At 42.1% G+C, this 23,267-nt stretch overlaps 1 protein-coding gene across 1 annotated transcript in view; it reads right to left on the reverse strand.

The window, feature by feature from the left end:
- LOC144491556 (receptor-type tyrosine-protein phosphatase gamma-like) overlaps positions 1-23,267 on the reverse strand; it is a 711,057-nt gene that overhangs the window by 630,971 nt on the left and 56,819 nt on the right. The window contains exon 2 of the mRNA XM_078209530.1: positions 8,059-8,163. Within this exon, the coding sequence (XP_078065656.1) occupies positions 8,059-8,163 (105 nt within the window). The remainder of the gene's footprint in view (positions 1-8,058; positions 8,164-23,267) is intronic.

The following is a 23,267-nucleotide window of genomic DNA, read 5'->3' on the forward strand; positions in this document are numbered from 1 at the left end:
GACAAAAGAAAATATTACTTACGATCACACAGAGTGGTCTATAGAACTGTCAATGCTACCAATGCAGACTCATCCTAAAGTGCACACCAATGGGATTCCTTCATAACTTCCTTTGAAGAGTACAGCATTGTGTTAAACTCCTGCTGCAGAATCTTATCTGTCACTTTTGCAGTCTAAGATGGCTTTGAAAAAAGACTAGGATTACCTGTCAAAACACTGTGTGGATTACACAACAACACACTATCTAGATTAGAAAATGGGGCATGCCGTAAATCCAGAAAGACTTATTACAATTTAGGAGACTTGTCACATTAAAGTTAAAATTCTATCAACCCCGTCCTTCCCTCCAAACAGGGTAGATTATGTGGTTACCATGGGTGGTACTAAATGGAGTCTAACCTATTGGCTGGCAAGCTGGTGAGAGCCTCATGCACCTCTTTTAGGGAAGTTTCACTGAATTGGATACTTAATTGGACAGCAGCAGGCCTTCCCCAGGATCAAGCACCACGTAGGCAGAATTCCTGTGAAGATTGCCGGCCAGACAGAGGCCAGTAGCTGGCAAAGATTGGCAACAGCGCCAGGGAGGTGGCGGCTGCTGCCATTAATGTACCCATCCAAGGTCCAGGAGTATGGAGCAACTTAGACACAGGTGAGGAATAGACAGGGATTGGGGATGCAGGCAAGTGGAAAATGGGGATCTTATAGCGTGGGCAAACCCTGTTCTGATGCCAGATACCTTAATTAGGCACTAATGCTTTTGAACAGGGAACCCTGCCTCAAAGTCCACAAACAAGTCACAAACACATGACATGCAAACCCACAAACATGGGTTTGCATGTCATGCTCCCTTCATTGGAGAGTCCCCTCCAAAGACCAGCAATGGGAGGAGGCCCCCAAGTGGGGTTTGATTGCTGACTTAAGGGCTTCAATGAAAGGGGAGGTGGGAAAATTGTCCATAGACTTTCGCACCAGGGATTTAATCAGGAGGGAGGAAGGCAGCGAGGTCCCCACCCACCAACTTCCCACTTGACTAAATGCCGCCCCGCCCCCCTCCCCACCCCACCAAACCTGCCACAATTAAATTTTTACCCATTTTGTTACAAATCTTAAATGAGAACGAAAATAATTATTTCTCCTCAAACAGGAAAAAAATAGTCAATGACAATGCAGTCAGGTTGCCAGCAACAGAACAATGTTCAGTTAATACCGAATTGATGGAAAGTTGCCAATTAATTCACAAGTTAAAACAACAGGTTAATGAAAAAAGCAACCGTACCAGACAAGGTCCAAATAAAGCAATGTAAATAACTTATAGCGAATATTAATCTATCATAATGCAGTTTCCCCACACTACCTTTTTATTTCACAGAGCTTATCAGTTTATGGTATGGAATACTGTGCGGATTAATTCTTTATAGTGCACAAATTTCAAAATTAGCAATTATTTCATAATTAGATGATAACAAGCACAAATCATAAAAATTAGAAGCATAAAAATCATCCCACATGCTTTGGAAGCAGTGATTACACACATGGTTCTTTTATCTCCAATAATTGCACTTTATCCAACTCAGACTGCCAATAAGAAAACCTCTGTGCCAATATTAAAGTCCTGATGTGAAACCAATTTGGGGCATGGGATCCAAGGGGCTGTTGCCCTGTGGATCCAGAACTGGCTTGACCAAAGGAGGCAGAGAGTGTGCATAGATGGGTCTTTTTCTAAATGGAGGTCGGTCACCAGTGGTGTGCCCCAGGGATCTGTTCTGGGACCCTTGCTGTTTGTCATTTTCATAAATGACCTGGATGAGGAAGTGGAGGGATGGGTTGGTAAGTTTGCCGACGACACGAAGGTTGGTGGGGTTGCGGATAGTCTGGAGGATGTCAGAAGTTACAGAGGGACATTGATAGGATGCAAGACTGGGCGGAGAAGTGGCAGATGGACTTCACTTCAACCCAGATAAATGCGTAGTGGTCCATTTTGGCAGGTCAAATGGGATGAAGGAGTACAATATTAAGGGAAAGACTCTTAGTACTGTAGAGGATCAGAAGGACCTTGGGGTCCGGGTCCATAGGACTCTGAAATCGACCCCGCAGGTGGAGGAGGTGGTTAAGAAGGCGTATGGTGTGCTGGCCTTTATCAATCGAGGGATTGACTTTAGGAGTCCGGGGATAATGATGCGGCTATATAAGACCTCATCAGACCCCACTTGGAGTACTGTGCTCAGTTCTGGTCGCCTCATTACAGGAAGGATGTGGAAATGATTGAAAGGGTGCAGAGGAGATTTACAAGGATGTTGCCTGGATTGAGTGGCATGCCTTATGAGGATAGGCTGAGGGAGCTCGGTCTTTTCTCCTTGGAGAGACATAGGATGAGAGGAGACCTAATAGAGGTATATAAGACGTTGAGAGGCATAGATCGGGTGGGCTCTCAGAGGCTTTTTCCCAGGGTGGAAATGGCTGCTACGAGAGGACACAGGTTTAAGGTGCTGGGGGGTAGGTACAGGGGAGATGTTAGGGGGAAGTTTTTCACACAAGAGGGTGGTGGGCGAGTGGAATCGGCTGCCGTCAGTGGTGGTGGAGGCAAACTCAGTAGGGTCTTTTAAGAGACTCCTGGATGAGTACATGGGACTTAATAGGATGGAGGATTATAGGTAGGCCTAAAAGGTAGGGATATGTTCGGCACAACTTGTGGGGCTGAAGGGCCTGTTTTGTGCTGTAGTTTTCGATGTTTCTATGTTTCTATTATCAATCCATTCTGTTCTATCAACAATGAACTGTCCAAATGGTTTCCTGGGATGTAATCATCGCTGGTAAGGCCAGGTTCTGTTGTCCATTCCTAATTGCTCAGGTGATGGTGAGCTGCCTTCTTGAACTGCTGCAGTCCATAGTGCTTCCAGGAAGGGAGTCACAAGATTTGGAGCCTGGGCAATGAAGGAATGCCGATATAGTTCCAAGTCAGAATGGTATATGGTTTGGAGTGGAACTTGCAGGTGGTGGTGTTTCCATGTGTCTGCTGCCCTGCCACTGCCCACTGGGCAGTGCCAAGGGGGTGAGGTCCGGCACAGGAGTGATCAGCGGCAGGTCCCGATGTGCGGGGGGGGGGCGGTTGCGGGTGGCGGAAGATCTCCCAGTACACTGTGTGTACACAACACACTGGGAGACTCAGTCTTGCAAATCTTGCAAAGTCAAGCAACACATACCAGACTACAGAATTTAAGTTTGTTTCCTTTTGAATGAATAACAAGTGATACAGTTAATGGCCAAGCACTGCAACCTGAACACATGCAATTGGTTGGGTCATAGTATACCATTTTAATTGCCTGTCTCATTATCATAATTTACCAGTTTTAACTGCATATTTTAATTCAAATTGAAAGTGGGACAATGAGCATATACTCAAGATTGTGTTTTCAATGTTCATTTTAACCCTTTTTGGCTTCAATAAAAGTTTGGTGGACTTTGCATTTTTTGTTTATGAATTACCATTTTTAAGATTGGTCTCTTATCCAACAGTTGAACAAGCCAGGGTCTAATTCCATTGGCTATATGATGCTAACTCTTGTATTGAAAGGTAACTGTCCCATTCACAATTGTCAGTTGATTTCAAAATCCACACTATTCATCATCTCATCCCATTCCCACTCCCCTGACTATGGGTAGCCTGCATCTGGTTCCACCCTCTTGCAGTTTTCAGTCATGAGATAAGTAGTTGGTTTGTGCTGATAAATACTACTAGAGATGAGACAAGCTTGAAGCTGTTGTCTCTGTGCCAGGAATGAAAGTGTTCTAGATGCAGTAGTTTTTGTTTATAGAAATGCTACTCAGACAACACAGTTAGTGACGCCAAAGCTGTGGGAGGTCTCATTTTAGAGTAGCTCAACTCGGTCACAGGGTGATTAGCCCCAGATCTTCCTAACACTATGTTACAATGCTTTCATTTCTTTCCTATCGCCAAATAGTCATTACATAATGTTTTCCTTCTCTGAACTTTACTCTTGGTTTACAACAACTATCATTAGCTCATTAGAAAAGTAAATTATGCTAATCTCAAATGTTCAAATGAAGCTTTAGAGATCTGTAACTGTTGAAATTGGTCAGACTTCTCTGAAACATATTATCTGTGCAGTCACAGAAGAAATCTTCAGAAAAATTGGACACTGTTTGTTCATAAAATTTAGTTTATAAACACATGTATTAAAATGCATCATATTCTCCTCAGGCTTTTAGATAATGAGCAATCCAATGATTTTTTAAAAACCTTTGAAATACACTTGTATTACTTTATGTACTTGCCATGTTAAAAATAGGTTTTAGATATTTTCCAATGGAAAGCTATTTCCTTCCGATTGCCAGCTGTTGCTTTGCTCTGCTGAAGTGTAATGTGATAATCTCTCTAATCTGCCCCCACTCCTCTGGTTTGGGGCGATAAATGCATCATCCACTGTTCACCCTCCAGATCACTTCATTTATCAGTTCAAAGTAAAAACACACATGTCTAATTAGGTAGCACTAATCAGGTAAAATTGTCAGTGATTGATGACTGAGAAATTGTTATCTGGTACTTATGAAAAGCAAGATTGGCTATTCACTCTCAGAAACAAGAGATTCATCAATGGATGTTGGAATGTAACTAAATTCAATAAATTGCCTGCAACTTCCTTCAGGACTATAAAATGTTATTTAGCCACAAATTCATATGAACTAATGCATTGAAAAATATGCAATAAACTTCATTGTTTCTTTGAAAATAGCTTCGCTGTGTTATTTACACCTGATGTGGAGATGCCGGTGTTGGACTGGGGTAAGCACAGTAAGAAGTCTCACAACACCAGGTTAAAGTCCAACAGGTTTATTTGGTAGCAAATACCATAAGCTTTCGGAGCAGAGCTCCTTCGTCAGATGGAGTATAATACCAGGTATAATACCACTCCATCTGATGAAGGAGCTCTGCTCCGAAAGCTTATGGTATTTGCTACCAAATAAACCTGTTGGACTTTAACCTGGTGTTGTGAGACTTCTTACTGTTATTTACACCTTACAGGTTGAATTTTACACAAGGGACAGTGACCTCACTCCAAGACATTGAATTGTGGGCAGGCCCGTCCCTGCATTGCCAGCTCGCCATGTAGCCATTTAAAACAAGTTGGGCAGTTAATTGACTTGAGGCAGACCTTGTGTCCCCATTGGAGAATAACTACTGCTTCCAAGAACTGCCAACTAATCAAAGGGATGGCAGCTTTCTTGTCACAGAAGCATCACAGGGAACAGGAACCACGACTGGGACTGCAGGCAGACAAAAAGAAGAGCAGCATTGGAGCCCAAACTGAGTCCAGGGACTCGTGGGGTGAGGATGGCAGACTCTGCCAACAGATGATAGGGGACAGGATTAACAGGGCGGATAAGGAAAAGAGGTAAACATGGGAGTGAGGAACACTTACAGGGGAGGGGGCCACTACTGATGGATACAAGATACCCAGACAGTATACAACCCCCCTCCCCACAATACCTGACACTTGGCATCAGCTTTCCCGTCCTCCCTGTTAATTGGCCACTGAATTGGCCACTGAAGGGCTTCAATGGGCCCATGGGTGACCAGGTTGTAAAAACTACAAGTAAAATACATGTGCAGGCGAATGGCAATTTTACTCAATTTTATGCCCCCTCTGCCTGCCATCCTGAGGGAAGAATAACATTCTGGCCTTCATTTCATTTATGCATTGAAGAAAAGTTCAATGCATGCAATATGGTTAGGATTGGAAACGACTCTTCACATATCAAGATTCACTGAATTTATCAGGAAAGTAAACAGAGGTACAACATATTCGGATTTGAAGATGCAAGCAATGTAACAGAATTATTTTCTTCATTTTTCATCAAGATTACTGGCATGAAAGACTTGGGCCTCACAGGCACCAGCAACTTCACTGCAACGAATTGTACCTGCAACATCTTGATCAATTATGGCTTTATTTAATGTAACTAATTTGTTCATCTGCTTGTAAACAGATAAGCACATTGGCAGACCAGGTATAATACCAGTGAAGTAACATTATTCAAGCATACGTTGCAATGTTCTTTCCAAATGGTAAGCTAAGAGAATAGAATGGACAGCCAGTTTCCAAGTGACATTCTGAATGAAAAATAAGCAATTTGTGACTTTCATTCATCGGATCATTTTTGAAATATATAGGGCACCATCCATTCACGCCACAGTCCCGCTGCAATGAAGACGGAGAATTTCACAACAAGCCAAATCTCCGTTCACTGCAGTACGATGGAAAAGTCCTGCGGGCGTGAACGGCCATAAAATCCCGACAGTGCAGAAGGAGGCCATTTGATTTATCAAGTCTGCACCAACTCTCTGAAAGAGCATCTTACCCAGGCCCACCCTCCCTGTCCGATCCCCATAACCCCAGGCATTTACCATGAATCCACCTAGCCTACACATCAAAATTTTATTAAGTTTAGCAACTAAATTTTATTGTATGAATTTGATGTTTGTAAATTTAGTAGCGTTTTCACTTTTGAGTTAAAACAATATCACCATATCATATTTTTCTTCACAAATAAGTTTGTAACAAATCCATAAATGCTTAACTAAAAAGTTATCATCTACTGGTGAAAAAAAACTTAAACTCGTTTGTAGGACTTCATTTAGAAGCAGTGCTCGGGTAGATTTTCATTCTTGGATCTCAATCCACAGTTGAGGTGAAATGCAGGCCAGGAACCCAAATATGCCAGCAATAGGACTCCGAAGGAGACATGAGGAGATGGTTCCAGAAGTCCATCCAATTAAGGGCTGCAGGTGAGCTCCTTAGCTAAAAGAGTCAATTAGAGCACCTGAGGTTCTGAGCGACTGGCAGCCCTACCAGGAGAGATGCACAATACCGATAAAGGTAGGAGAATGAGAGGGCATCTTATGATGGAAGCACCTACTGGTGACTTTAAAAGATTTTATAAATAAAGAGTGGAGACTGCTGTGAGGCCAAAACCACCACAGGATGACCTGTGGGCACATCTGTGGGTCTCTGCCAATCATAACTCTGGGGCTGGGCAGGGGGGGTGGGGGAAGTAGGAAATTAAATGAGGTATCGATGCTCTGCCCTGTCCCCCTCGTTCTGCCACCAGAAAGCTGTCTCCATCCATTCGTCAGACTTCCGCCTCTGTCAAGGGCCTGTAGGATATCTGGAAAATTCTGTTCAGTGCTCTCAATGGATACTTGAAGTGACTTAATTGGCTACCTAACTCTGGCTGGCAGATAGCTGTCATTCCTTCCCGAATTGCCTCCACGAAAATACTGCACATCTTCCATTTATTTTCACTTTCACCATCACAAGTACGAAGACATTAGTACGCAGTCAGTTCAACATTTATTTCACAGTCCCTTCTACTCAGCATAAATATGTAAGGATAAACTAATGAAACATTCTATTGTGGAAGATATCTTCCTAAAATAATGAAGGTGTGTTTGAGGGGAAATGCTCAAATGTGGACTCTACAACAACATCAAAACTTATTTACCAACTAACATGAGCCTTGTACTGTCAGAACACGTGTCACAGTATTGATGCTAGAACTGTGCTTTAATAAACAACACTTTACAATTTACATCCCTATAAGCCACAAAAACATCAATTTGCTTTGTTTGTTCAGACATATTTGTGGTGGTTAAAGAAAAGCCATGAATACAATTGAGCAACTGGCTGTTCCAGATTGTTACTGCACACAACACAAAGATGTTTATCTTGGGCAAGGGTACCTTTTCAGTGGCCCCAGAGACAATGTAATGAATGAACAGTGTGTAAAAAGTGCAACTGCATCTTCACAACTACTTCTGTTACACACCCAACGGCCTGAGCAACAAGAAATTAATAATATCACAATTCACACTGGGCCATCAGGGACATAATCACTGTTAGAAACCTTCAGACTAGAGGCTAATGAATCTCCAAGGTGAGGATTCAAAAGCCATAAACGAGAGTGTTTCCTTACATGGAGGAGTTTTTCATTATCTACTTCACCATTGTAATCCTTTGTTTATCATTCTGTTGCTCTTACCTGAATAAGCCCAGTATGGATCCCCAGATTCTCTACGCCTGCGTATATGAATGACATTTTCAAACTCATTCTCCTGTAGCGATCCAACGTGATCTTCCGTCAAAGCTAGGAAAAAACAAAATGTAGGTAATGTAACTGGCATTGCACTGGATTTATTTTGTAAATTTTCCACATAATACGCTCACAATTAGGAAAATAATAAACACATACATTAAACTCATGATAGTCAGTTGCTGTAGGATCAAATAGAGCCCATTTTTACTTAGTTTCAATTTACTCACACAGTGGAACATTACAGTATATACCCTCCTAACTCAACCCTCACCCCAATGTCTGTAAGTGCCTTTTTATATGAGCTCAAGTAACAACCCAATCAATGTATACCTGCATATGGTTATTCACAATTGATATAAAATTAACAATGTACACAGATTTTCCTGAATCAGTATTTATTTTCAGGGTTGTTCAGGGTTTTGCAGTTTTGATCTTTACAATAGACGGTGATAATTGAGTTCATGTCTATGTAAGTAGGATGGTAACAAAATCATTGTGCAAAATACTTTTTTTTTAAATTGTGGATGTACCACAAAAATCTCCAAGAGGTTTATATGTGGTAAAGCATCTGTTGAGTTAAAGCAAAACACTTAGCCATGAGGAAAAGATAACATCTGAACTTCGAATAACTTTTTTAAAAAACAGCAATTTACGGCTTTTTTGCTTTGTTTTTCTCAGAGCCTGTCTTGTGTTATCAAAGTTACTGCTCTGACAAATTCTCAGATCAGAAAGCACATTGCTCAACTCCTTAGAAAAATATGCATCTAAAGTGCTGGATTACTCATGTTTTGACATTTTGTTCTTTTGTATACTGTCACATTTACTTGGCATCTCTTTTGAAAAACACAGTGGGTTGAATTTCATAGTTCCCCATAGGGTGTGTGGGGCAGGAGGGAGAGGGGTAAGGGCGAAAACCACTTCCCACATTAAAGGTTTGTTGGAGGCATTGAAGGCGGGGAATTGACGCAAGATACAAAACTCACTCCGCCCCTATTCTTATACCTAACGGACCTCACATCCCACTTTTTCCAATATGATACATGATTGCCTGTACCAAGGCAACAAGGCATTGTTGATAACCAAGATAAGCATGAATTAGAATGAAATATCTATGAAATGACTGCTCAAATTCAAAGCTAAAAGTATAGTTACACTAAAGTCTCTTGAGCGTAGCATTGCAATCATAGGTCAAGTTCAAAGACTTTGTTGCCATTGTCAATTTCTGTTCTCCTCGCCAAATTCATACTTCCCAAATAAAGCACTAGACAGTAAAGCTTTAGCTTCCCCTTACATAGAATCACTCAAAGTATATTGCCTCTGTGCGAGAGAGTTTCACATAGCATTCAACCAAATCCAAAAAACTAATCTTTCCAAGACCGTTATATCCAAAGGTATCTGAGGACAGGCAGAAGCCGGCCGTAAACATTTAATCAATAACAACGGTAAGAATGTGTAAATGCTGGAAATAAAAACAGAAAATTAGGGAAACCCTTTGTGGAGGAAAAATAGCCAAAACTTTTGGCAGTCAGACCCAGGGGGAAAAAAAACTATACTTAAATAGAGATAGAACAAAGGAACTGGGAGGGAAACGAGAAACACACACAGGCATAGGAAGTATGATTGGTATGCCCTTTGATGTGATTAAATGAAAAACTGTGAAATTATTAGATGGCTTAAGTAATACCAACATGAGGAAATATAAAGAGGAATAAAACAATAGAAATTAAAATAAAATAAATTAAAGACACGGGAGAGACAGAATCATTCCAAGATTGGAACAGGATGAGTTGTCAAAGAATAGGTCCTCCAGCAAATTGAGAAGGAAAACATGCTAACGAACATGCAGAAAATTTCCAAAATATTCAGTTCTTGTTAAATGTCTTGTTGGTTCTCTGAAGTCTGGTTTGATACCGAGACACACAGACTAAGTCAATTCCTCTTTGGCATAATCTCAAGTCATCTCAGTTCGGGTAGAGGCAGAGTGGGATGGGTGGCAGAGAAAGAAGGGACAATTGAGCACTGCATTTTGTTTCAGGAACCACTGGGGGGTAAAAGTATGTGAAATAGATCAGCCATGATTCCTTTTCCTTTACCCACAGATGTCAACTGCACAGTCCTTGTAAGGTTAAGCTCTTGACTGAATAACCTAATGACAATTATTTCAGAAGCTTATCCTACCTAAATAATACCAGCATACATAAAAAAGGGATCTTCATATTATTTCCTTGATACTTCTAAAAACAAAAGGCTCCTATTTAAATTGCATTTTGAGCAAGGAGATAGTCAATGAAATCCAGAATTTGCTGCCAGTGATGCTATGCTTCTCCAGAGGTGGGCTGTTTTGGTCCCCCAGAATGCAAACAATTAGAAATCACTGAACTGATCAAAACCTCTACTCTTTGTCTCACAGTAAAAGCCCTCAAAAATGTTATGCCTTGTTTAATGGGTTGCAACTGGGCTTTTAAACAGGGTATTAATTTCATAGTTACATTGTAAACTCTCCAGTTTGGAAATCCAAAATCTGCAAACACCAGTTGACCTGAATTATTTCTCCAAAGACCCACACAATCTTTCTTGGAAGGGAAATTATCCTCAGTTTTTTTTTAGGTAAAATTATTATCCTACTTCCCCTACCCAGGCCCTGTTGTTAGTACTAATTCTGGGTCACCTAATATCACCTGTTCCCTTGCTGTCATCACTTTAGTACAGCACAGTACATTAGAAACATGGAAGATACAGTATTTACATGAATAAAACAATTTTTATTAGTTCTTTATAATGTTTTGTCATTGTTTATGTTTCAGGTACAGAATTACATTCTGATCACCACACTTGTGATTCGGCATTCCAGCTTTATTCTATATTCCAGAAAATTTCAAAATATAGAAATGCCTTGCCCCACACAATCCAAACCAGAGGTTCTGGTATCCTGCTCAACAGCCTCTCTGGCCCAGAGAAAGTTATTTTATATTTGTTGAATGCTATTTTTTTCACATAAGAAATTTCATACATTTTGAAGAATATTTTTAATATGTTTGTGATATTTTAGCTTCTACCTTACTCCCCCCCTCCCCCCCCCCACCCCATGTGTATGCCCAAATCATTTATTTTACAATCTGCAAGATATAAAAATTAAAAGTGAATGAATTCATTGCTTTTTACTTCGTGATGTGCTGTCTGGGAGAATATTTCAATGTGGTTAGCTACTTACTACCTAGCTTGGTATCATAATTGTTGCTGGAAGCTGCAACTTCTCTCCTCAACTTGGTGCCAGATTCAAGGTGACATCAGGAAAGGGCAAATCCGTGTCAGAGAAACTGCTCGGTCTTTGTGGGCAGCTTTCTTTGAGGTCAGTGATGAGCACCATTGTTTCTCCATTAGCCACAAAACCAATCAATACATATTCAATTCCAGAAAGGCATGGAGGAAGTATTGAAATTGACTTATCTGAATAAACATAATAAATGGATAAGCCTTTGCTTAAAATGTTGGCTGAAAAAGAGCTATGTAGGCAAATGATTAACAGTTTACTTAGCTCATGCACAAAGCTGGTCTGAAGAAAACATGGAAGAAGGTTGTATGGCTCCATTAACGCAATAGCCCTAATCCAATGTCCCTCTCCAGTTCCTATATTCCCACTTATTTTGGCACTCTATCTAATCTATTCTTAAATGTTCTGTGGCCATTCCTCCAATCCCAAATTCTGGTGATACATTTCACAGTCAAACAATCCTCTGGGCAAAACAGGTTTTACTTCCTCTCTTTCCCAAATCTCGCATTTAGTTTTACATCTAAGTTCATTTGTTCTATGTCTCTCAAAAAGTGGAACCTGTTTTATTCCACTCTGTTCCCATCCCTTCATATCTTAAAAATGTCTGACAAATCACACCTTAACCTCAATGAGAACTCTATGCACTGAGCAATTCTCTGATAAGTCTTACTCAGCTAATTTGAGTTGAAATGGGAAAATATAACTGAATGATGAAACTCACTAACTGACATTGAAAAATCATGTTAGTTTGAGATAACTGATATGCTGAATGGCAGATATCCCACAATGATTGACTTTTTAAGTAAATCCACTGTTATGCTATCAGCCTCACTGTCTTTGATAATGTAATTCACAAGATCAGTGAGGGTGTAAGAAAAAAATAAGAAAAGCTGTTTCTCGACCAAGAAAGGGAATTTTGCACGTAATAGGGGAAACACAGTGTTGCCATGGGACAGGAGATTACCAGGAGATGTAAAATGATTTTGAATTCAAGGAAATGGGCACAGTAATCATTTCCAGCCACTGAATGGGTGGACAATAGAAATCTTGCATGATCCCAATATCCCTTTTGTAGATCTGCCTTACATTCAAACAGCCTTCCTGGCTACCATCTCAAGAAATAGGAAGCATGTAACCTTGACATCGTGTTCAACTTGTAATGCTCCGCTCACATAACCATCTTTGCAATATCTCTGGCCTGACCTTCACTGCCAAAACCCTATCCCATGTCTTCATCACTGTACAGATTCAACTATTCCATGTTCTGCTGTATCGTCTGAACAAAATCAACTCCCCACAAATTTCAACCAAGTCAAAATCATTCAGTTTCCCTCCTAACCTGTACTGAAAAAGCTGTGCACCAATCATTCACACCCTTTTCAAAGCTCCACGGCTTCTCGTGCCTCAGTGTTAAATCGATATTTAGTCAAATCACACTCTTTATTCCTTCATCATTAGGCTTCATAGCCTTCAGTTCCCCCTAGTCCTCCACAGGTGGCCACAAAGTGCTACTGTAACCCTGTCCTCCAGAATTTTCTAATCAGTCCTCTGCCAAACCTGCCTTTATGATTTCCCCAGTCAGCCATCCCTTTAGCAGTCTCCCCTTTTCCCACAATTTGGTGCTCACTACATCCCTTCCTTTAATATTGTTAAGTGCTACAGTGTGTCTTTCTGCATTTGAAGAATGTAGTTCATCATTGGTTGCCAGTAGGATCTTCTGGTTCTGCTGGTGGCTGTGACGTTTTGCGTGGCTCGGCCATCCTGCAGCTAGGGACCCCATTGCAGGAAGTTGCCTTCAGTGTGATTGGAGATGCTGCTGGTGGAAATGGTTGGAAAGCGGAGCCCTGTGGCTACAAGAGTTGATTAAAGGCTCAGAATTCTGCAGCAAGGAACTCACCTCTGACTACCCAAAGTCTGTCCCCCATCCAGAAAGCACAAGTCAGCTGTGTGATTGAATACTCTCCACTTGCCTGGATGAGTGCAGCTCAACAACACTCAAGTAGCTTGACATCATCCAAGGGCAAAGCAGCTTGCCTGACTGACGCACCATTCACAAATATTCACTCCCTCCATCACTGTTGAACAGTGGCAGCAGTGTGTCATCTATAAGATGCATTGCTGCAACTCAGCAAGGCTCCTTAGACAACACCTTCCAAACCTTGGATCACTACCATCTAGAAAGACAAGGGCAGCAGGTGGATGGCTGAGCACTGCGAGGCTGAGTTGGGAATGACTTACTATGATAGGGAAATACAAACACTGCAATGGAACGAACTGAAGACAAACTCAAAAGGTGTTTCTTCAGCCTTTGATGGAAAATGGACGTGGATTTGCTGCATTTGCATTTTGCCATTCGGCCTCAATTTACCTTGCTGCTGAATCCCTATGGCAGCCAGGACTAGGGAATCCAATGGCTCCAGCACAAAAAAGGCAAGGATGCCATTTTAAACTTAATCAATGACTTTATCTGCCGCTGACTGGAGGATCTGCGCCATTAACTCATGGCAATCATGCATGCTCATGCAACACTGGCTCAGGGTAAGTCAAGGATGCTCAAAAGAATAGGCATTTCTGTAATATCTGGAAACTAAGGCAAGACGAGGTCAATTTTAAAAAAATTATTAAGAATACAGATACAATACCTAAGGTGCCATGAACAAAGCCTCCATCAAAATGCTTGAAACTCTGAATATTTGCAGCAAGAGGTAATGAGAAAAAGAATGACTTGTATTTACATAGCGCTTTTCATGACAAAGCGTTTTATAGTCAATGAAATACGTTTTGAAGTGTAGTCACTGTTGTAATGGATGAAACACGGCAGGTAATTTGCACTCAGCCAACTCCCTCAAACAGCAATGTGACAATGACCAGATAATCAGCTTCTTTTTGTGGTGTTGATTGAAAGATAAATATTTGGCCAGGACACTGGTGGATAATCCCCCTCTTCTTCAAAATATTGCCATGGTATCTTTTCAAGCTATTCGAGCAGGCAGATAGGGCTTTGGATTAACATCCGAAAGATGACACCGACTACAGTGTAACATTCCCTTAGTACTGCACTGGAATATTAGCCTTGATTATTGTGCTCAAGTTTCAAGATCAACTGTAAAAAATAAATGCGGTGCAAAAAAAAAGAGCAATGACCAAAGAGGCAAAATCATAAACATCTTTGTTATAGTCAAAATTGTGTATTCATAATGTAAATCTTTTGAAAGCAGAGTTAAAACAAGAGAATAGGGCACATACAGAGCCTATACCTCTGTAACTCAACATTATTACAAGCATGCAACTCTTCCTTGAGGCTTTTCCCTGGTTGGTGCGCTGAAAAAATAAATTCTTTTATTAAGAGCTTATATCTATCTGATTGAGGAAGCTTCAGGCCAAACCACATCCAACAACCGGCTGTGAAGCTCTGTTCACATCTTGACAGCTGTGACAAATTCCACTATAGCAGCAGAGACACTCCATTACACTCTAAACAATCAACAATATTCTAAATAAAACAACCTACAACATCTAAAAAAAATTCACCCCATCTCCCAATGTTAACAGATCCTTTAAAAACATCCAGGATTCCGATTCAAATCTGTGTCTTTGCCCAAAAAAAACTAATTGGTTCTTCTTTGGGCAACACTGTGTACCAAGTTTCATTGAAATCTCTTCATTTGTTTTTGAGTTATGTTGTTTACAGACAGACTCTCAATCAAGGGCAAAACATTCCGTAATAAACCACATACCATGACATGTCACTGATTATCAACCAGGGCTGGTATAACAAGTCAGCCAGCCCAATCCATGAATATTAACGCAAAAACAAAGATGAGGAATTACACAGTCCATCCAAGGGTAAAGAGCTCATCAATCCAAGAAAAATGCAACATGTTGAAATCTTTGCAATGGGGCATAGTTTTAATGCTTGAGCAACAACATAGCAACTCGGAGGAAAGTAAAATTCTGAAGCAGTCAAGGACAGGAAGTTTCCTGACTGCTCCCTTCAACTTGAAAAGTGTTTTGTATGCTTGACAGCTGCAAGTAATTGCCTACATGGCTCAGCAATAAAAAATATATTTGCAAGCCCCAAAGTGTTTACAGTGCATAAACTAAAACAGGAGAAAACGTGACACAATCAAATAATTCTTTATGAAATAACAACTTCAGATTTATTTGCAGCTCAATTGTCTTAAAAGTTCAGCTGTAAGTTTCACTTGAGCTAGGCTTTTACATTTTTTTTATTTCATGGGCCATTCTCTATAACCCGGTGGGCCCGAGTGGAACACGTAAAGCTTAAATGAATGTTCCCATTCAGTTGCACATAGCTCGAGCTGCCAATACAAACACATCTGATTGTTCAGCTGATGCTGATAAAGTACTTCAAATTTGCTCTAGGAACCAACCTTTTAAAACTTCCGATTAGAAGAAATGAGCATGAGCAGAACTATGGAATATGCAAGACCCCAAAAGGAAGGCAGGTCTGACAGCCAGGGCTTGTAAGGCAAATGTGCTTTGGATATCCCAGATTTAAATAATGAATGTATTAGACCACTGTATTTGCCTTTTTTTAAAAAAATAAAGCCCTTGTGCATATAAAAACTTCAGGAGTTTAAATCAATGCATTTTGATATGGTATCTATAGTTCTGATAGACCTGAATTTAATTTTATAATTGAACATTACAGATATTCAACACTGTTTGAAAATTCATCATTTCTTTATTACAAATTGTACTCGCCAGTGGCTGCTTAATGATCTCCAACATAAAGGAACATTGTCTGAATTTTCAAAAGCAAGTAATTGCATTTCATCAGGGCAAAAAATATCTCAAGGTGAGTCTCATTGATACCAGTTTAGATTAATAGCTGGGAGGCTTGCATCACAATGACAGAAAAGAAAAGTTGGATTTTTGAATAAATTCACCCTCTTTTTGGCACCATAAATGGACTTCAGAATGGGGAAGCCCAGATGCATCAGGTGCAACCATGTATCAGAGGAAAACAGAAAGAAAAGAAATGCATCATAGGTCTTGCAACTACGATACAAACCTGAACACAAATATTTTACACAAACGTGGATCGAATTTAATGAAGGTATCACGGATCCCGGCAACAGTCGGAGGTGGGCAGCACTGCCACTTGGGCTGGAAGCAACAGGCTGAAGGCAATCATGCAATGACCAGCCAAATAGTTAGAGTTGGAGGCACATGTCCAAGCAAGTGACGGAACTGAGAAAGGAAGGCGGAAATCCCGGCAACAGCTGATGACAGCACAAACGATGGCTGCCACCATTTTAAACACTAGCCAGACCTGTCTGTAATGTCTTTAAGGTCCCTGACTATTTTTCTGTCTGCAGCCGAGAGGAGTTGCCATGTAGCTCAGGATATTAATCTTCAGCATCAAGCCCGAAAAGAGTGATAAAGAAAATCTCGATACACCAGTGGCCACAACAGCCTCCTACATTTTCAGTTCTGAGTCTGCAGCCTTCAGTGAAGAAAGTGAGGCAATTAGAGCTGGGGAATCGTGCAGGCCTCCAGGCCTCATGGTCGATCTGACAGTAACCTCAAATCTGAATTCGGTTTACTCCCAATAACCTATCACCGTCTTGCTTACCAAGAATCTCCCCACCTCTATCAAAAATACGCAAAGACTCTGATTCTACAGCTTTTTCAGGAAGAGAGTTCTGATGGCTCACGATCCTCAGAAAATAAATTTTTCCTCATCTCGGTTTTAAATGAGCAACACCTTATTTTTAAACAGTGACTCAGAGTTCTAGATTTGTCTACAAGAGGAAACATCATCTCCACATCCACCATGGCAAGATCACTCAGGATCTTATATGTTTCAATCAAGTTGTGAGGGTAATGTAGTAAGTTGAAGATACGGCTGACCACTCATGAGAATGGTATCTACTGGAATCTGCTGAAAATTAGTTCCTCTGTAGCCTTCCGAACACATATTTTGAGGCCTATGACTACTGTTGCAGGTGACTAATGTAGAATTAGTGGCTTAGGCCCAACCACCTTCAGCTGCTTCATCAATGGCCTTCCTTTCATCACAAGGTTAGAAATGGGGATGTTCACTGATGATTGCGCAATGTTCAGAACCATTTGCAACTCCTCAGATACTGAAGGAGTCCATGCCCAAATGTAGCAAGATCAGGACAATACCCAGGCTGGGGCTGACACACAGCAAATAATATTTGCACCAGACAATGACCATCTCCAATAAGAGAATCCAACCATTGCCCCTTGACATTCGACTGCATTGCCATCACTAACTCTCCCACTATCAATTTCTGTGGGTGTGTGGGGGTGGGGGGGGTTGGTGTTTACCATTGACCAGGAACTGAACTGGACTAGTTGTATAAACACTGTTGCTACCAGAGCAGGTCAGAGACTCAGAACCCTGAGGCAAGTAACTCAATGACACCGAAAGCTTGAACACCATCTCCAAGGCAAAAGTCAGGAGTGTAATTGAATACTCTCCACTTGCCTAGATGAGTGCAGCCCTAACACGCAAGAAGTTTGACACTATTCAGGACAAAGCAGCCCACTTGTTTGGCATCCCATCCATAAACATTCACTCCCTCCACTACTGACACATAGTGGCAACAGTGTGTGCCACTGATGAGAAGCATTGTTGGAACTGACCAAGGCACCTTAGACAGCACCTTGCAAACCCATGACCACTACCATCAAGAAGAACAAGGGCAGCAGACACATGGGACACCACCACCTGGAAGTTCCCCTCCAAGCCACTCACCATCCTGATCTACACCACATGGACTGCAGCAGTTCAAGAAGGCAGCTCACCACCACCTTCTCAAGGGCAATTAGAGATAGGCAACAAATGCTAGCCCAGTCAGTGATGCCCACATCCCAAGAATAAATAAAAATAAACTCTTGCCTCCCCTATCTCCTCCTCCACATCATTCTCATCCATGGCGGAATGTGTTCCTCCACGTCCTCAGGGTGCAAAGATTCAGCTCTCTGCAGCACCAGTTTAAACTCTCTGTGGCACCAGTATGCAAGGCACTACAATGATGATTCATGAAAATCTGACTGGATTATATTGCAGAGCTCCTCTGGAACAGTCCAAGCAACAGAATCACTCCTTGAGCAGGACTATTGTCTGATCAATTGTGGCCTGTTTAAATCCGTGGGTGGGATAGTACCGTTCCTGGACTTCATTGAGGTTTCTGATAGGCGTCATTGGCCAAGTCTGGAGAGGATCACCACTGCCACCAAAGATCCATCTCTGGAGCTGCGCATGTGGACGGAATAAATGTGACACCTGGGAATACAGAAGCACATGTGCATCAAGGCTGCTTCCTGGGAATTGGGTACACACCTTCAAAATTTGCTTTCTGTGGTCACACACTAGCTAACATTGGAGTTTTAGTTGTTGCTGAAGGCTGTATCTGTTGGTCCAATAGAGCTTTGATGACCACATGTCTGCAATCAATGGCACCCTGCACATGTGGAATACATAATCTGGCCCCAAATCCAATGGACTTTTCAGCCCAGCTCTCCAGATTTGTGCAGTATTAAATAAATTCTCCAGCCTGCTTAAGAAAGACATTGGTCATCTCCCTTTCGTAGAAGTGTGTGGTGTCTGGGATATTGCACACGTGCTTCTGCTGGATCCTTAGAAGGAGCCACAGGCATAGAAATTCAGTAATGCGGTCATTTTCAGCACCACTGGCTCAACTGCCATCCCCCCCCCCGACCCCCAACCACCCCAGCCCAGCCCATTGGATGCCCACATCCCAAGAATAAATAAAAATAAACTCCTGCCTCCTCTATCTCCTCCTCCATCCTCATCTGTGGCGGAATGTGTTCCTCCACATGGGCATCACCTGCAACATCACACAGAACTCAGTGACCATCTCCTTGGAGACTGCAGTCTTCTCTGGAGTTCAAACATCTGCAAGTAGTTCATTTGTGTTCCAAAGACTTTTGGATGCATTCCCAGCAGTCATCTGTATCTTGCTGCCGTTCCATATGGCTTACAGGTGCCATCTGCCCAGCTGTGACCTGCACCACTTGTTGCTCTGCAGCTCTAGCAAGGTTGACTCTGGGCCCTGGCGCTCACTTCCTCTGTGCCTCTCCTCCAGCACTCATGGATCCCAGAGGACTTTAGAATCATAGAATTCTACAATGCGGGAGGCGGCCATTCAGCCCATCAAGTCTGCATCGACCACAATCTCACCCAGTCCCCATCCCCATAATCTCACGCATTTATCCTGGCTAGTCCCCCTGACGCTAAAGGGGCAATTTAGCTTGGCCAATTCACCTAACCCGCACATCTTTGGACTGTGGGAGGAAACCGGAGCACCCAGAGGAAACCCACGCAGACAAAGGAGGATTTCCATCTTTGGATATTACCCCTTCACTAGCCGCTGCCCTCGGATGCTGTGTTCAAGTTGCCCCTTAGCTCCTCAGAGCTGATCCCTTCCCTTTAAAGCTCTGCTCCTCTCCTCCTCAGAGCTGACCCTCTTTGCGAAAACACTTGCCTACTCTCTCATTTCAATCAAAGGACTCCACTGCAATGAAAGGCAGTTCCACTTCAGCTGACCTCTAAACCATCACCTTTTAATGGTCAGGTTTCTGTCAGCATAGGATTACTGCACGCTACTCATTTAATTCAAAAGGCTGCATTTAATCCAAGTTAGAGGTATGGATGGAAATTAGAAGTTAATGAGCTTTTCGACAATTTAAATTACCTTGCTGCATCTTCCATGCAGCATTGACAGGTTGTTTCACTTCCAGATGTGGTTACAGTCTGAGGAATTAGTTGCTCATTTTTGACCTTAAAAGACAAGAACTGAGGCTCCAGTTGTTCCTTGAGAGATCATTAAAGTTAGCAATAACATTCACCTAGGCCTCAAGACAGTGCAAGATGGGAAGCTAAACAACTGCAGTGTGAAACACTCCATGAGCTAGAGCTCACCTGAGCTGAAAATTGATAGGGTTGTTAAGGCGGCGTACGGTGTGTTAGCTTTTATTGGTAGAGGGATTGAGTTTCGCAGCCAGGGGGTCATGTTGCAGCTGTACAAAACTCTGGTGCGGCCGCACTTGGAGTATTGCATACAGTTATGGTTGCCGCGTTATAGGAAGGATGTGGGAGCATTGGAAAGGGTGCAGAGGAGATTTACCAGGATGTTGCCTGGTACGGTGGGAAGGTCTTATGAGGAAAGGCTGAGGGACTTGAGGCTATTTTTGTTAGAGAGAAGAAGGTTAAGAGGTGACTTAATAGAGGCATACAAGATAATCAGAGGATTAGATAGGGTAGACAGTGAGAGCCTTTTTCCTCGGATGGTGATGGCTAGCACGAGGGGACATAGCTTTAAATTGAGGGGTGAGAGATATAGGACAGATGTCAGAGGTAGGTTCTTTACTCAGAGAGTAGTAAGGGCGTGGAATTCCCTGCCTGCAGCAGTAGTGGACTCGCCAACATTAAGGGCATTTAAATGGTCATTGGATAAACATACGGATGATATTGGAATAGTGTAGGTTAGATGGGCTTTAGATTAATTTCACAGGTCGGCGCAACATTGAGGGCTGAAGGGCCTGTACTGCGCTGTTATGTTCTATGTTCTATGTTCATTGCGGCCTGGCTGCCTTCCTATGTGATTCACTTCCATTTTCCACCATCGGGCATCTGATTCGAGTCCTCCCTCGCCTTGCCTGGATTCCTGCTCCACTGCATTAAATTCCACCCGCTGTCTTCATTTTAATTGGGGAGAATGCATGGCTGTGTGACAAATATTCTTATCTCTAAACAAAACCTTAACCATTTTGATTTGATTATTCAAGGCTGAGACTGGTTTTCCATCATGACCCATTTGAAATGTGCACGGGCATAATTATATAAGCAATGTTTTAAAAAAAATTCATGACCGTGGCAAATCTATCAGCAAATTGCAGACTTTAGAGAAGGAATAAGAGCCATAGTAACTGATTCACAGCATTATGTAAAGGCATCTGGTGTCAACACACAATGCAAGATATTAGCTCACTCTTCAATATCTTTCAGCTCTACAAATTAATTACAATGTTACCTGACAATATTTGCAGCAAATACTAACTAAGTCATTTCAAAGCATTCCAAAACTGCTATTAAAATGTCTCATGATGCTGGTTACAACAATGAGAAATTGCAGAACAAACTTGAGATTTTTTCAGTAGTTGGAACTTTGATACAATTCTGAGTAATTTTCTCATAATTGGATTACTTGCCCACAAGGCTTTTCCCTCACAGTAACCAATTGATGTACAAATTTACAAGTGTGCTATCTAGTCCACAGAAAAAGCAACAGCTCTGAGAACTGCACATAGTTTGATTCTATGATCCCAATTTTAAGTCACCAAGCCAACTGGGAACAAGATGGGGCCAGTTGCAATGATGAAAATTAAATTACCACCCTGTTTCCATAGGAAACCCACCATTTTTACTCAGGTGCTCAATCAGGTGGCAAGCACACTTGCTGGGAACAGGTGAAGTCAATGGAAATGAAAGAGCAGAGAAATGTAAATTATGTTGCCAATTTGCTCTCAACCGTTTTATTTAATTGCGCAAAGCAGTTCATCATAGATTTCCTTGCTGGGGAAAACCAATACACTATTTTCCTAAAGGGTGCTAATAAAATGACAACAAGGCTAAACAGGTTTTTGGGGTCGGACAGAATGAGTACATGTCCCCTTTTCTCCTTGTTCTGCCACTTTTCATTTGGCTCACATCCAATCCTTGTTGCCCCTTGTGATGCCTTGCATTCAACTATGGGGTTAGATTTTATTAAGAGTTTTAACAACACCAGGTGAAAGTCCAACAGGTTTATTTGGTAGCAAATACCATTAGCTTTCGGAGCGCTGCTCCTTCGTCAGATGGAGTGGAAATGTGCTCTCAAACAGGGCACAGAGACACAAAATCAAGTTACAGAATACTGATTAGAATGTGAATCCCTACAGCCAACCAGATCTTAAAGATACAGACAATGTGGGTGGAGGGAGCATTAAGCACAGGTTAAAGAGATGTGTATCGTCTCCAGACAGGACAGCCCGCAAGTCCAGGAGGCAAGCTGTGGGGGTTACTGATAATGTGACATAAATCCAACATCCCGGTTTAGGCCGTCCTCATGTGTGCGGAACTTGGCTATCAGTTTCTGCTCAGCGACTCTGCGCTGTCGTGTGTTGTGATGGCCGCCTTGGAGAACGCGTACCTGAAGATCAGAGGCTGAATGCCCGTGACTGCGCAGAGTCGCTGAGCAGAAACTGATGGCCGTCCTCATGTGTGCGGAACTTGGCTATCAGTTTCTGCTCAGCGACTCTGCGCTGTCGTGTGTTGTGAAGGCCGCCTTGGAGAACGCTTACCTGAAGATCAGAGGCTGAATGCCCGTGACTGCGCAGAGTCGCTGAGCAGAAACTGATAGCCAAGTTCCGCACACATGAGGACAGCCTAAACCGGGATGTTGGATTTATGTCACATTATCAGTAACCCCCACAGCTTGCCTCCTGGACTTGCGGGCTGTCCTGTCTGGAGACAATACACATCTCTTTAACCTTTGCTTAATGCTCCCTCCACTCACATTGTCTGTATCTTTAAAACCTGGTTGGCTGTAGGGATTCGCATTCTAATCAGTATTCTGTAACTTGATTTTGTGTCTCTGTGCCCTGTTTGAGAGCACATTTCCACTCCATCTGACGAAGGAGCAGCGCTCCGAAAGCTAATGGTATTTGCTACCAAATAAACCTGTTGGATTTTAACCTGGTGTTGTTAAAACTCTTCCTGTGTTCACCCCAGTCCAACGCCGGCATCTCCACATCATGGCGAGATTTTATCACAGGCTTTGTGACCCTGATACTGGCGCAAAAGTGGATCCCAACCCTGCGC

Source organism: Mustelus asterias, chromosome 3 (genome assembly GCF_964213995.1).
Source record: "Mustelus asterias chromosome 3, sMusAst1.hap1.1, whole genome shotgun sequence".
NCBI classification, from domain to species: Eukaryota; Metazoa; Chordata; class Chondrichthyes; order Carcharhiniformes; family Triakidae; genus Mustelus; species Mustelus asterias.